Source organism: Gymnodraco acuticeps, unplaced genomic scaffold, assembly GCF_902827175.1.
Source record: "Gymnodraco acuticeps unplaced genomic scaffold, fGymAcu1.1, whole genome shotgun sequence".
Taxonomy (NCBI): Eukaryota; Metazoa; Chordata; class Actinopteri; order Perciformes; family Bathydraconidae; genus Gymnodraco; species Gymnodraco acuticeps.
This window is the reverse complement of record NW_022991762.1, coordinates 342,461-354,328: the sequence shown is the minus strand read 5'-3', so window position 1 is coordinate 354,328 and position 11,868 is coordinate 342,461. Positions and strand designations below refer to the sequence as shown.

Below are 11,868 nucleotides of genomic sequence, written 5' to 3'. Positions count from 1 at the left end.
GAAATGATAAAAGTAGGGTAGACATGTGGATATTATCCGGCTGAACAACACGTACATTTATCTAACAGCTAAGTTTCCCACAGATCTTATTTGAGCTATTTTCTAAAATCCTATGGAGAAATCTCATTGCTTTTTTGTGGAGGGAAGCCATGCGCAGCTTACTTCCTGGTTTTAGGACGCGTCTCTCTCCTCCTCTTCACACACCACACTTTTCGCGGCACACGTACTTACAGCCAATCAGCTCTGAATTATGTGGAGATGACGTATGGTGGGGATGCAGCTCTATGCCCCTACGGTCATTTTGCCACCCACATTACATAGGAAAATACTCTGAGCATGCGCAGTGTAGTTTTTTACAGTCACCGTTCACTTAGGCAGTGAGGAGGGAGGGGCAGGATCGGGTTTTGTCCCACACGGCTCTAAACAGCTCAATAGGCACACACTGTAGACACTAATTAGAAGAACACATACTAAAACAACAATGTACAGACGAATCAGATGATTAAATATGATCTTAAAATATATTTTATATATTTTTTAATTTATTTTTGCATTTGTTGTAATCATTATTTTAATACTTTCTCTGCGGACACTAGGTGGGGGCTGTGCCCCTAATGACCAGTCGCCACTGCTCATAGAGTCATACAAGAACCTCCCTCGTATGAAACAGCGTACAGAGTGCTGAGCTGTGGACCTGACCTGAGGTTCTGATACGCACCACCGGCACAGACGTACAGAAACTACATGAGCCCCAGTCAGAGGGGAAGTGAAACTCAATGTTCCCCTTTCCTAATACAGATGTTCAATTATATACATAGTCACTAGAAAAAAAGGCCATCTCTAATGAGAGATTAATGTAAAACAGGGTCTACAGTGTGACACTATGTGACTAGTACTGTGTTGCACATTTATTAACCAGGCAATACATTAAATGCATAGATCAGGGTGTCTTGTACATTTTTTATTTGCCGATTCAAAAGTATAATGGAATATGGCCCACACCTGAAACTTCATCTTGTCTTATAATATACTTCTTAAATATATATGTTGACTTATATTACATAGTAGTATTCATGTGGCAATAAACCCACTTTTCAAATACATTTAAGTTGAAAACATTTTCTAACAAATCTAGTTGATAAAAAAAAAGCCCAATAAGTTATTTGCATAACAAGCTTGAAATATATACTTCATATTTCCCCTTATCTTAAGCAATCTGAGGCTCCTGTTTTAAGGGATGAGCTGCCAACACTTTTTACAACAAATAAATGAAACCCTATGGAGAGCTGTGTGAGCTTTTTTACTTAAATCATATTCAGGTAACAAGCATGATTTACATTTGATTGATTTAACTTATAACTTAATTTATGAGGCAGAATACCTCACCTCTAGTGAGAGTGGCCCAGCCCTTTGTATGTGTTTCTCTATGTGGCCCCTCATTGAGGTAAAATCATCCAGTCTTGACAGACCTGTTAGATATTAGATGTCTCTCTGTTGCATGGCATGCTGTGTCTCTATTCAGTGGATTTGATAACAAGAAGGGACATCCTAGAGAATCAAACACTCAGTGGATATTGAGTTCAATGTAGATCGATTTGCCAGCGGGGGAACTGTTAAACTGTTCATGAGATACTTCAGAAAGAAGTGGAAACAAGGAAAGATGTTTGCAAAGAAAGAACGTACCTAGAAGAGCATTACCCTCACATTCAGAGTGACTCTGAATGACCAAATGATGTTCAAGAGATGTTAAAACCGTAACTAAAACTCACCTCACACTGCATTTTGGTTCCTCAAGGACAGGTGTCTGCTTGACGTGTGACATGTCATTTGCATGATTGTAATGCTTCACTGCTCCTCACAGTTTTAAGGTCTTGAGTCACGTAGAGTCTGAACCGTGTTCCTGCACTCATCCTGAGAACTGGAGATCATGTTGTCAGTAACTCTGCTTGTCATGTTGGGCTTTCTGTGTCAGGGTGAGAGACTTTGAAAATGTATCATCTGAAATGATAGGAGTAATGTGTGTGTGGTTCAATGTGTGTCTTTTCTTTTCATGTTTGCATCCAATGTGCTTTGTCTTTAACTCTTTCTATTATCATTTAAACTGCTGCTCCATGTTGTTGGTTATCTAACATTTCACTTCTCATTTCAGAGTCTTCTGCAACAAGTTCCTGACTCAGACTGACTCATCCAAGTCTGTTAGTCCTGAGGGACTGTGACCATCAGCGCTACAGGGATCTCAGATATTGGTCCTGATCTCAGTTGGTTATCTTCAGAAACCTGGACAGGCTCCTAAACCTCTTATATACTTATCATCATCTCTGTTCTCTGGAACTGAGCCTAGATTCAGTGGTACTAGATCTGGTGCTCAGTACACTTTAACCATCAGTAACGTTAAGGATGTTGATGCAGGAGATTACTATTGTCTTGGTCTTCATGGTGATGGCACGTTCACACAGTGATTTAGAGCCGTACAAAAAACCTCCCTTCAGTCTGAAGCAAAACGTCCTGCTGCAGCTGCAGGTGAAGAGACTGAGAGGAGGAGAACTGGTCCAGTGAACACAAGAGTCATCAAGCAGAACCACCATGAATCCAAATAAAGCTGAAACACACTCACAGACACTCTTCAACACCCTGTTTAAACTGTATTATTGTCATTAAATTCAGTCTCTTTATGAGTGAGCTGGGAAAGTTAGATTCATGTTGAACTATAGCCACTGATATCAACATATATTTAACAGTAACTTTATGAATGGCTCTACAAAACAATTAATGATATTACCGCAGTCCAAACATACGCAACACAATTTAAATCATTTGAAGTACTGTAAACACACAATGTTGTTGTTTACACTCCACTGTGTATTTTAATAGATTGAGTATTTAAAAGACTCAATCTATTAAAATGTGTTGACTTAGTAAAGCTTAAAACAGTACTGATTATGCACACACATGTTCCATAACAAAATGCCTCCTAACATTCAAAAGCAGTTCCAAACCACAGTCAGGAAATACCCAGCTAGGCATCCTGACTGGTTGTGTAGCAAGCCCTGCAGAACAACCATCAAATCACAGCTGATCCATAAACGGAGTTAGAACGTGCAATGGACTTCACCCAGACCTTTCAAGTATCACTTGTCATCAACAATTCAAAACTAAATTCAAATATTCTATTCCCGGAATCCTTTTTATCTTTTTATTATTATTATTTCTTTAGAACTAATACCTTCAGTTTGTGTATTTATTTAATATGGTCTACATTACTTTACATTTTGTTGTTCCTTCTTATTTATTTTCATCGTTATGGGGTTCAATTATTATTTCAGCCCTGGAAATTGCCTTGCAATATTTGTATTGGTATATATGAGTGCATTTGTGTACTTATACACTTGAACATCTGTATATTTTGTGTATGTGTGAACAAATGAATGTAAAAAAAGTCACTTGAAAATAAGTGTTCATAATGTTTATATGCATATATTATTATTATCATTATTCATTTGCCAAGTACATGTGTACATATGTATATATTTATATATAGTATTTTCAAAAATTGAAGTTGAAACTGCTACTGACATGTGCAGAAAATGACCCTTTTTTATTATACATATGCATTTATTATTTTCTTACCCTAACTTTTTTTTTTCTCCAGTTTTCTTTAGTTTTCTTTATTTCTTTGTACTCCTTCATTTCTATATGTTTTTGACGCAATAATGCCAATGTTATATTAGGATGATTCACAGGAGGGCTACTTCCCATAAGCTTCAGCCCTCCCGCTTCTACTAATGTTGTTCATCTTTGTGAGTATGAATTATAATTCTTTTTGTATGAATTTAGTAGAATAAAAGAATAAAAGAAATAAAAGAAATTGTCCCACAGTCATAAATTATATTAATATAATACGAGGTTTCATGCTGAAGGTATTAATACATCTTTCTCACAATGAACATATGAATTAAAGAAGTACAAAGACACAGTCTCATTTAATCAACATTTTTATTTAATGATGGTTTAAAGCTCACGCCACATTTGAGATGAATGATGAGTTTCTGTTGGAGTGAAACAAATGAAATCCAGTTGAATTGTGAGCTGATGAACAAACAGGAGAATATGCAGGAAGTGAGGATTAGAGAGCAACACTAACAACTGAGCAGAGACAGCAGCAACATGTGAGCAGAGGAGATGTGTGTCTTCATGAGATCTCTAGCAAAGCAGCGGCTTCCTCTCCAGACAGGAAGTGATGCTCTACTCCGAGCAGCGGGCAGGGTCCAGGCTTTGAGTGACAGGGCTCTGTCCACTCAGACTGGCCTCACAGCTCACTGAGCCCGCCCCCCTCCAGCTCTCTGCAGAGAGGCTCAGGGTGCTGCTCCAGCTGTAGCGGCCGTCGCTCCCCAGGACCTCCGGGCTGTGGGACCCCCCTGAGGAGCTGCTGCTGCCCCCCAGCTTCCAGCCCAGCTTCCAGGCGGAGGGGAAGCCCCCGCTGGCCAGACACAACCACAGTGGCACTGCCCTGCTGCAGCTCCTCTCTGGAGGGGGGGGAGGACGCTCAGGGTGGGCTGCTGCACACCCACTGGAGCAGGGAGGGAGGGGGGAGGAAAAGGGAGACATTAGAGTGAACACTTGATTATAAGGTCCTTTTTTGATGTTGTCATTTTGCTGCTGTCAAATCCTTGTGTCAGTTCTTTACGATACCAGTCACCTCTGTGGAAACATTGGTATCACTGCCTTTTATAATTTACATTTGAGTGTTGTACGTCTTTTAAAAGAATAACATTCATCTGTTTGCAACTTACACATTATTTATCTAATATATCATATTCCAATTACTTGTATCTAGACTCTCCTTGCTCTATTGTATCTGTGTTATTGTGCTGCTCTGTTGGAGGAGCCTGTGACCTAAGATGCTCATTGAAGTATCTGCACTGTAGCTATGTACACATGACAAGAAAAGCCTTGAATCCTTGAATCCTTATATTTCATCAAATATAACAGAATAAGTTGTGCTGCTGTTACTCTCATAAATCACTCAGGATCAGACCCACATGATTCAAGTGTGAATGACTGACTTTGTGTAAAGTGTGCAAGCTAAAGATTCATTGATAATAATGATTGAATATCTTCACATGTGTGATGATGTTCTTTAAACTGACAGAGCTGAACGTCTCAAGTGAAAACAGTTCAAACATTTATCATCTGTCTCTTTCACTTCCTTTTCACTGCATGTCAAATCAATGAACCGTGAACACGACGACAAGCTGCATTAACTGATACAATCACAAGTTTAAATGAATCCGTATTTAACTTGAATTCAACTAAATAGTTGATATTTTAAAAGACAATAGATAAATAATGTAAATAAATACAATATTGTGATCTACAAATGTAAAACTGAATGTGGCGGAGACGTCACGCGTTAACACATTTTAATAAATAAAAACATTGAGTATAAAATTGTTATGATAATAAAATATAATATAGACAATAAACAAGTTATTTGCTTTAAAAAAATTATTTGTACGAAAAGAACAATTAATATAGAAGTCTGCAAAGGTTCCTTTCAGATTACAAGAGGAGCTTAATACAAAAATATAAAAATGGAATCTAAGTTTTTTTTAACTTGAGTCTCATTTAATAATTAATGAAAGTTATATATTTGCTAATAGTTGTATAAAATACAAATCTCTGGTACTTACAGTCAACGATGAGTTTGGTTCCTCCACCAAAAGTCCACCACAGTGATACAAACTCATTGAGTGGCCGTACAAAAACCTCCTGCACTGTCAGCAAGCATGTATCACTGAGAAAGCTCCCTGATCTCACTGATAACAGAGACACATATACAGTTTTTAAATCAACAAAGCTTTTCTAAAGATATGGATTACATCTCTGGAAGAATTAAGATGATTTATGTCATTTCTCATCACTTTTCTACACCTGGCAGAGAAACCATTACAGTCTTCTACACAACTAACTTTGTCAGTTTTATATTAGTTTCTACACGGTTAAATGAACACGAGGCTTTTCAATAACAGTTATTAACAAATGTATTTGAAACAGAACTGAAACATGTTATTGATCTACAGTGAATCTCATGTATGTTAATGTCAGACAAACAGACATATCATACCAACCACAGTGGACACAAACTCAAATCCTCATCTCCACTCCTGATATAAATATGTTCTTCCATTCAGATGATAGACGGTGTAAATCCAGACAGTGTTCCTCCTGGTTTCGTGTCCCACGTTGCCTTCAGTGTGCTGAGAGCAGAGACATCATTTCCATAGAGAGGAGGCTTTGCATGGTCAGCTGATCCTCCAGTGAACTGAGAAGGTTTATAGTCCTGTGAGTTCAACACTGCAGGACTCACATGTGTCAGTCAGCAGAAAGCACCATGACTCTCATCACCATCCTCATCTGGACGCTGGCCTGCTGCTGTTTCACAGGTTCATTCACTCAGCAACATTTCAAACATCATGTGCTGCCTTTCCTCTCCTTTCTTTCTGCTGAGAAATCAATGATCTGTTTCTGTGTGCAGGATGCAGCGGTCAGACTGTGACTGTGACTCAGCCTGCAGTCGAGACGTCTGCTCCAGGATCCACCGTCACTCTCACCTGTAAAGCCAGCAGAGGTGTTACCGGTAATAATTATATGTTCTGGTATCAACAGAAATCTGGACAGCCTCCAAAGCTCCTGATAAAATATGCGAGCACACTTGAATCAGGAACAGAACCTCGGTTTAGTGGCAGTGGAAGCGGCTCTGACTTCTCTATGACCATCACTGGACTGAAGGCTGAAGATGCAGCAGTTTATTACTGTCAGAGTTACCACAGTGGTTACGTGTTCACACAGTGATTTGTCGTCGTACAAAAACCTCCCTCAGTCAGACTGCAGAGACTCTGAGCTGTTACAGCAGGAACCACCTGCAGCTGCTGAAGAGGAAGAGACTGACACAGCCCACTGAACTCAGAGCTGACAGGAACCCACCCAGCACTATTCACTTCTTATTCTTAAATATACATAATCTTACTACTCATTGAGATTAAACCCAGTTCAAAAAAACACATTTGATGTAAAAACAGCATTTCACACAAACCATATTATGATCTCTGCTTCTCACTCCAAAGTATTATTGTAACTATTTACATTTAGGAGCAAGGCAGCTTTAGTTTTTCTCAGCTGTTGGGGCTCCATTATCTCCCTGACCTCAGATCAGACTGATATGATCTCTGTCTCCATCAGTGTTGCAATTCCTATTTCAGAAAATCATGTTTTTTTTAAACTTATTTCTTTATTTTGAAACCTCCTACCCCAAAACCAATCACAGTGTTGCTCTCATTACTGAGCCGAAAACAAATGAGCTTTTAACTCTCAAGCGATAGTGTTCAGACGAGCTACTGACTGTTCTAGCATCCTTGCTACCAATTGACCGATCCCAAATGTTTTTTGTACATTTCAAGACAATTTCTCTTTTATGGCAGCCAAAAATAACCCAGAAACATTTGTCCACATGTCGCCAGGAGGAGGACTTTAAAGCAGGACCATCTCTGACCTCTCTGTCCTTATTCTCCTCTCATGAATATAACACACTGAACACAAATGACCTCCCTCCGTTAGTTTGTAGCTATCATTAAATACCCAAGAGGAAATCAACGTGACATCATATCGAATCATTTTTGAAATTGGAATGTTTTTTATGAGGCGACAAATGAAGCCACACAAACTCCTTTGTTGTTCCCTCAGGCGGGGTTCAAACCCTGTTTCTTCATACTCAATCTTTGTCCTTCCCCGCCGGACCAAATGAACCAGAGACTAAAAAGGTGACACTGAAGATGCAGAAAGTGTATCTTCTTTAACCTGCAGAGAAATTAAGCATTTATTTCATCCTAAAACAGATTTACTTAAGACCGGGTTCAAATCCCACCTGGACTGTGTGTTTCCCTTCAGTCAACCCACAGCAGACTGTTTCATAGTAGCTGTTTTTATTGTGAAAATGAACTCAATCATGTTTTTCTGCAATGGGAGCATCCAAGAGACGTCTGACACAATTTGAACTCTGAAAATCAGCAATCAGTTTTCATTCCTCACACATTTCACATTTATATATTCAGTTTAATATTTAATATTCCATCTGTCACATACTTATATATAATACCTTGCTTTATATCTTGTTATTGTTCATTTGTTAATTCAAAATGTATATGTTCTACTTTCTTGTTTATTTCTTTAAATGTGTATTGTACAATGCCATGTCTTTGTATGCTGCTGCAACACAAACATTTCCCAAACTGGGATCAATGAAGTTCTCTCTTATCTTATCTTAATAACCAGAGGAGACTGTGAAGTCCATCGTAGACGGACAACTTTTGGACAAAATGTCCTCTCCATTAAAGGCAGCTCGTTGTGGAATAGCCTCCCAACTCAGATACGGGATGGTCCCACTCTCAATAGTTTTAAAGGTCAACTCAAAGAATGGTTGAGCAACAAACAGACGTGTAATCACCGCTAAATGCACTTTAACACAGGGGTACCTCCTCTTGCACTTTAGGTAGCTCTTTTATTTTATCTTGCACTTAATATATCATAGCTGCTACATTGTACTGCCAATTGTACTGTAAATGCTTGTATTCTGCTCATGCTCTTCCTGCATATCATGTATTTATTTTTGCTATGTATATAAATGTCATGTTCTTATATGTTGTATGTGACGGGACTACGGATGGAAATGAGCTCAAAGCTAAAATCCGGCTCATTTACACTTGTAAGCATTATTTTTGTTTTAAAGTGTTCATCAATGTGCACTGTCCCGGTTCAAATAAACGATTAAATGAAATGAAAAATGAACCTTAAAATACATTCTAAAACGAGTTGGGAGCCAATGTAAGGATATGAATTTTAGTAAATGTGAAAACAACACAATATAGAAAAATAATTTATTAAGAACATGCAATCCACTGAAGTCTTTTTTTTGTCTTTTGCTGAATTCACTTTATGGACTTAAAAAAACTCTATGTGTACCAGCAGATAGTTAAAGTTACATTTAAAAATTCAGCGTTAGAAGTTTAAATGTTAAAAGTTCAAAGATACCTCCTTTACTACAAAATATTTTGAATTGCATGAAGGACGATCTGCTCTCCGATTAGGCGCTCATTCAATAGCTTGAAAAAGTCCTGTCGATCCCTTACTCTGGAAAATGGCAAGCATGAAATAATCATAACGATAAAGGCTCTGAGCGTCTGGAAACGGTTGGTTTAGAGGGTGGTGCAGCTGCCTGGTTTGGCCCCCCCACTATAACTTTGTCCAAGATAGTTGTACTGTCACCAAAATCACACCGGTGTTTGTTCTTTCCATCTTATCTGAGAAGGTTTTTGATCTCCGGCAGAGCAGATTTTCTATCCTGAGGATAATAAGACCTTGTATTTGCAAGTCCTCTCTCTGTTTCTGTTGTACTATCTGAATACAATTACCCTTTTTTCCTTGCAATGAGAAATCCCTGCTTTTATAAGTTCAAGTGATTTAAAGTCTTTCAACATCGCAGATATTGTTTATTCCCCTAGAATAGATGAACACAAAACAAAGACCCTGAAGACCCTAACCCAAATTGTCCACATTGTGGTATCTTCTCCATTGATTACAATAGGTTTGTAAAAGCTACTTACAATACTAACACCAATAATACATTTGTATTGTTCTTAATATTAGTGTTCAACATTGCTGGCATTGGCATTTTTGAATAATCATTTATTATGCATGAACTGATCATTGTTCCCTGCAATCGTAAAAATAAAAAATAAAGTTGAAATGTACATATATATTTATTTATTATGCTTTGCCTTTCCAAAGCATCATGGAAAGGCATCATTATTTACACAACACGAAAATCACTAAATGTAAAGTCGTTATTTCACCTTTACTCAGAACTACTTAGAAAACCTGCTCTGCCGGAGATGGAAAACCTTCTCAGATAAGATTGAAAGAACCAACACCGGTGGGATTTTGGTGACAGTGCAACTATCTTGGACAAAGTTATAGTGGGGGTGCCAAATCCGGCAGCACCAACACCTGGTCTGCCACATGTGGAAGCCCCTCTTTAGTTTCTCACCTGCTGAGCCCAGAGTAAAATGCTTTTGTGTGCACACACTAGAGGAGGAGGACAGCAACATCCAGTGTGATTTTGGTGGGAGTACGACCACCCTGGTCAAAGTTATAGTGGGGGTGCCAAACCAGGCAGCTGCACCACCTGTTCTGCTGAACATGGGCTGTAGAGAACCGTGCAGATCTTCCCTATTGACACCAGGATTAACCTTGTCTAAAAAAAAAAGAAAATTCAAAATGTGAGAGAGTCACAGATACAATAGCAATAATATATTTTATTTGAGGGCACCTTTCAAAACATGACTTACAATACACAAATAAATAAAATACGAGTGGCATTACAATACAAAAATGTGTTGCATAGAAAAAACCACAGAGAAAATTACATTCTAAGGAGCAATTCAAGTGAGTAAAGCCAGTTTGAACCAGGGCCGGACTGGGAAAATAAGTCAGGCCGGGAATTATACACCCAGCCAGGCCACTACCAGTTTTCTTTTGTGCCATTTTTCTGGATTTATTTGTCAATATTTACAGCGTTGCTGCACGTAGTGATAGCCCTAAACTTTAAATCTACTACCCCAGAATAAACATATGGACATGGGTTACTGTTTAAAATAATGTGCAAATCTATTTAGGAACCTATGTGAACATATTTTAAGTGCAGGTGGACCTCAAATCTTATAGGGGGGTCCGGGGGCATGCTCCCCCGGTAAGATTTTTTTTTTTAAATGTTGGACTTAAATGCATCAATTTGGTGCACTTTGAGGGGGAAATAAAGAGACTACACCCATATGCAACGGAACTGTATGCATTTAAATAATCATAACATCATAAGAACATGGCCATAACCAATAACATACCATATCCAATATGAAAAAACATTGAAACTTGTTTATTTATTTGTTTTTGGTACATTTATAGTTGTGAGTGTGTCTGTGCTCCTGAACCAGCCTCTCCTGTCTCCCTCCTCTCCCCCTGCTCCTCTTTGAGGCAGCAGCAAATAATAGTTTTAGCTAACAAGTTTATCTTACCCTTTTTTCACCTAGTTAAAACATTTTTTTTAATTATTCATCCATATTTGACTAATCACTCCCCCTTCAAATGGAAATATGTGTTTACATAAATGGTGACCAAACCGTTTGAGACCCACAGAGAACTTAGACTAAGTTAACTATCTAAACACTCAGAGTCCTTTACCTCACCTGAGCTGTAGTTATCAGTCTCTCAGTCTGACTGGAGAAGACTCTACTCCACCTTGTTGACAGCTCATGATATGCGTTAGCGCAGCTAGCTAGCACCAGATGCTAACAACAACAATACACGTAACCGGTGCACGCGCTTTCTCTCTCGCTCTCGCGCCACACATACATACCCTCCCGAGCTTGAATGACACACAGAGACCAATCGAGGGCATTAGTATGATCTGTATGAAAGTGGCCATGTCGGCAGGCCACATCATGGAGACAGCCAGTCACACTCTGTGAGGCAGAGTCAGACCCACATTTGCGCAGCGTTGCGTTCACAATCCATACATAAAAAAAAAGAATCCTCAGGCCAGCAGGCCACTTAGCAGGCCAGGCCATCGGGAAACCTCCCGGTCCTCCCGATGGCCAGTCCGGGCCTGATTTGAACTAATTATTCATTAGGCCTGATTTGAAATAACACAGTGTCTGACTATATCATATATTGTAGTGCCGTGAAAAGAGAGTCGGAGGCGGTGTATTAAGAATGGAGTTCCAATCTTTATTATCCATTACTTTCAGAGAGGTTAACACA

At 38.9% G+C, this 11,868-nt stretch overlaps 1 pseudogene and 1 gene segment (V, D, J or C); one reads left to right on the top strand and one right to left on the bottom strand.

The window, feature by feature from the left end:
- Nucleotides 1–3,979: 3,979 nt before the first annotated feature.
- Nucleotides 3,980–6,090, bottom strand: LOC117535055 (annotated as a pseudogene).
- A 29-nt stretch (nt 6,091–6,119) lies between these two features.
- LOC117535072 lies at nt 6,120–7,048 on the top strand. The segment is given in 2 exon segments: nt 6,120–6,443; nt 6,536–7,048. Coding segments are annotated over 2 exon segments (393 nt in total).
- The last annotated feature ends 4,820 nt before the right edge of the window (nt 7,049–11,868 follow it).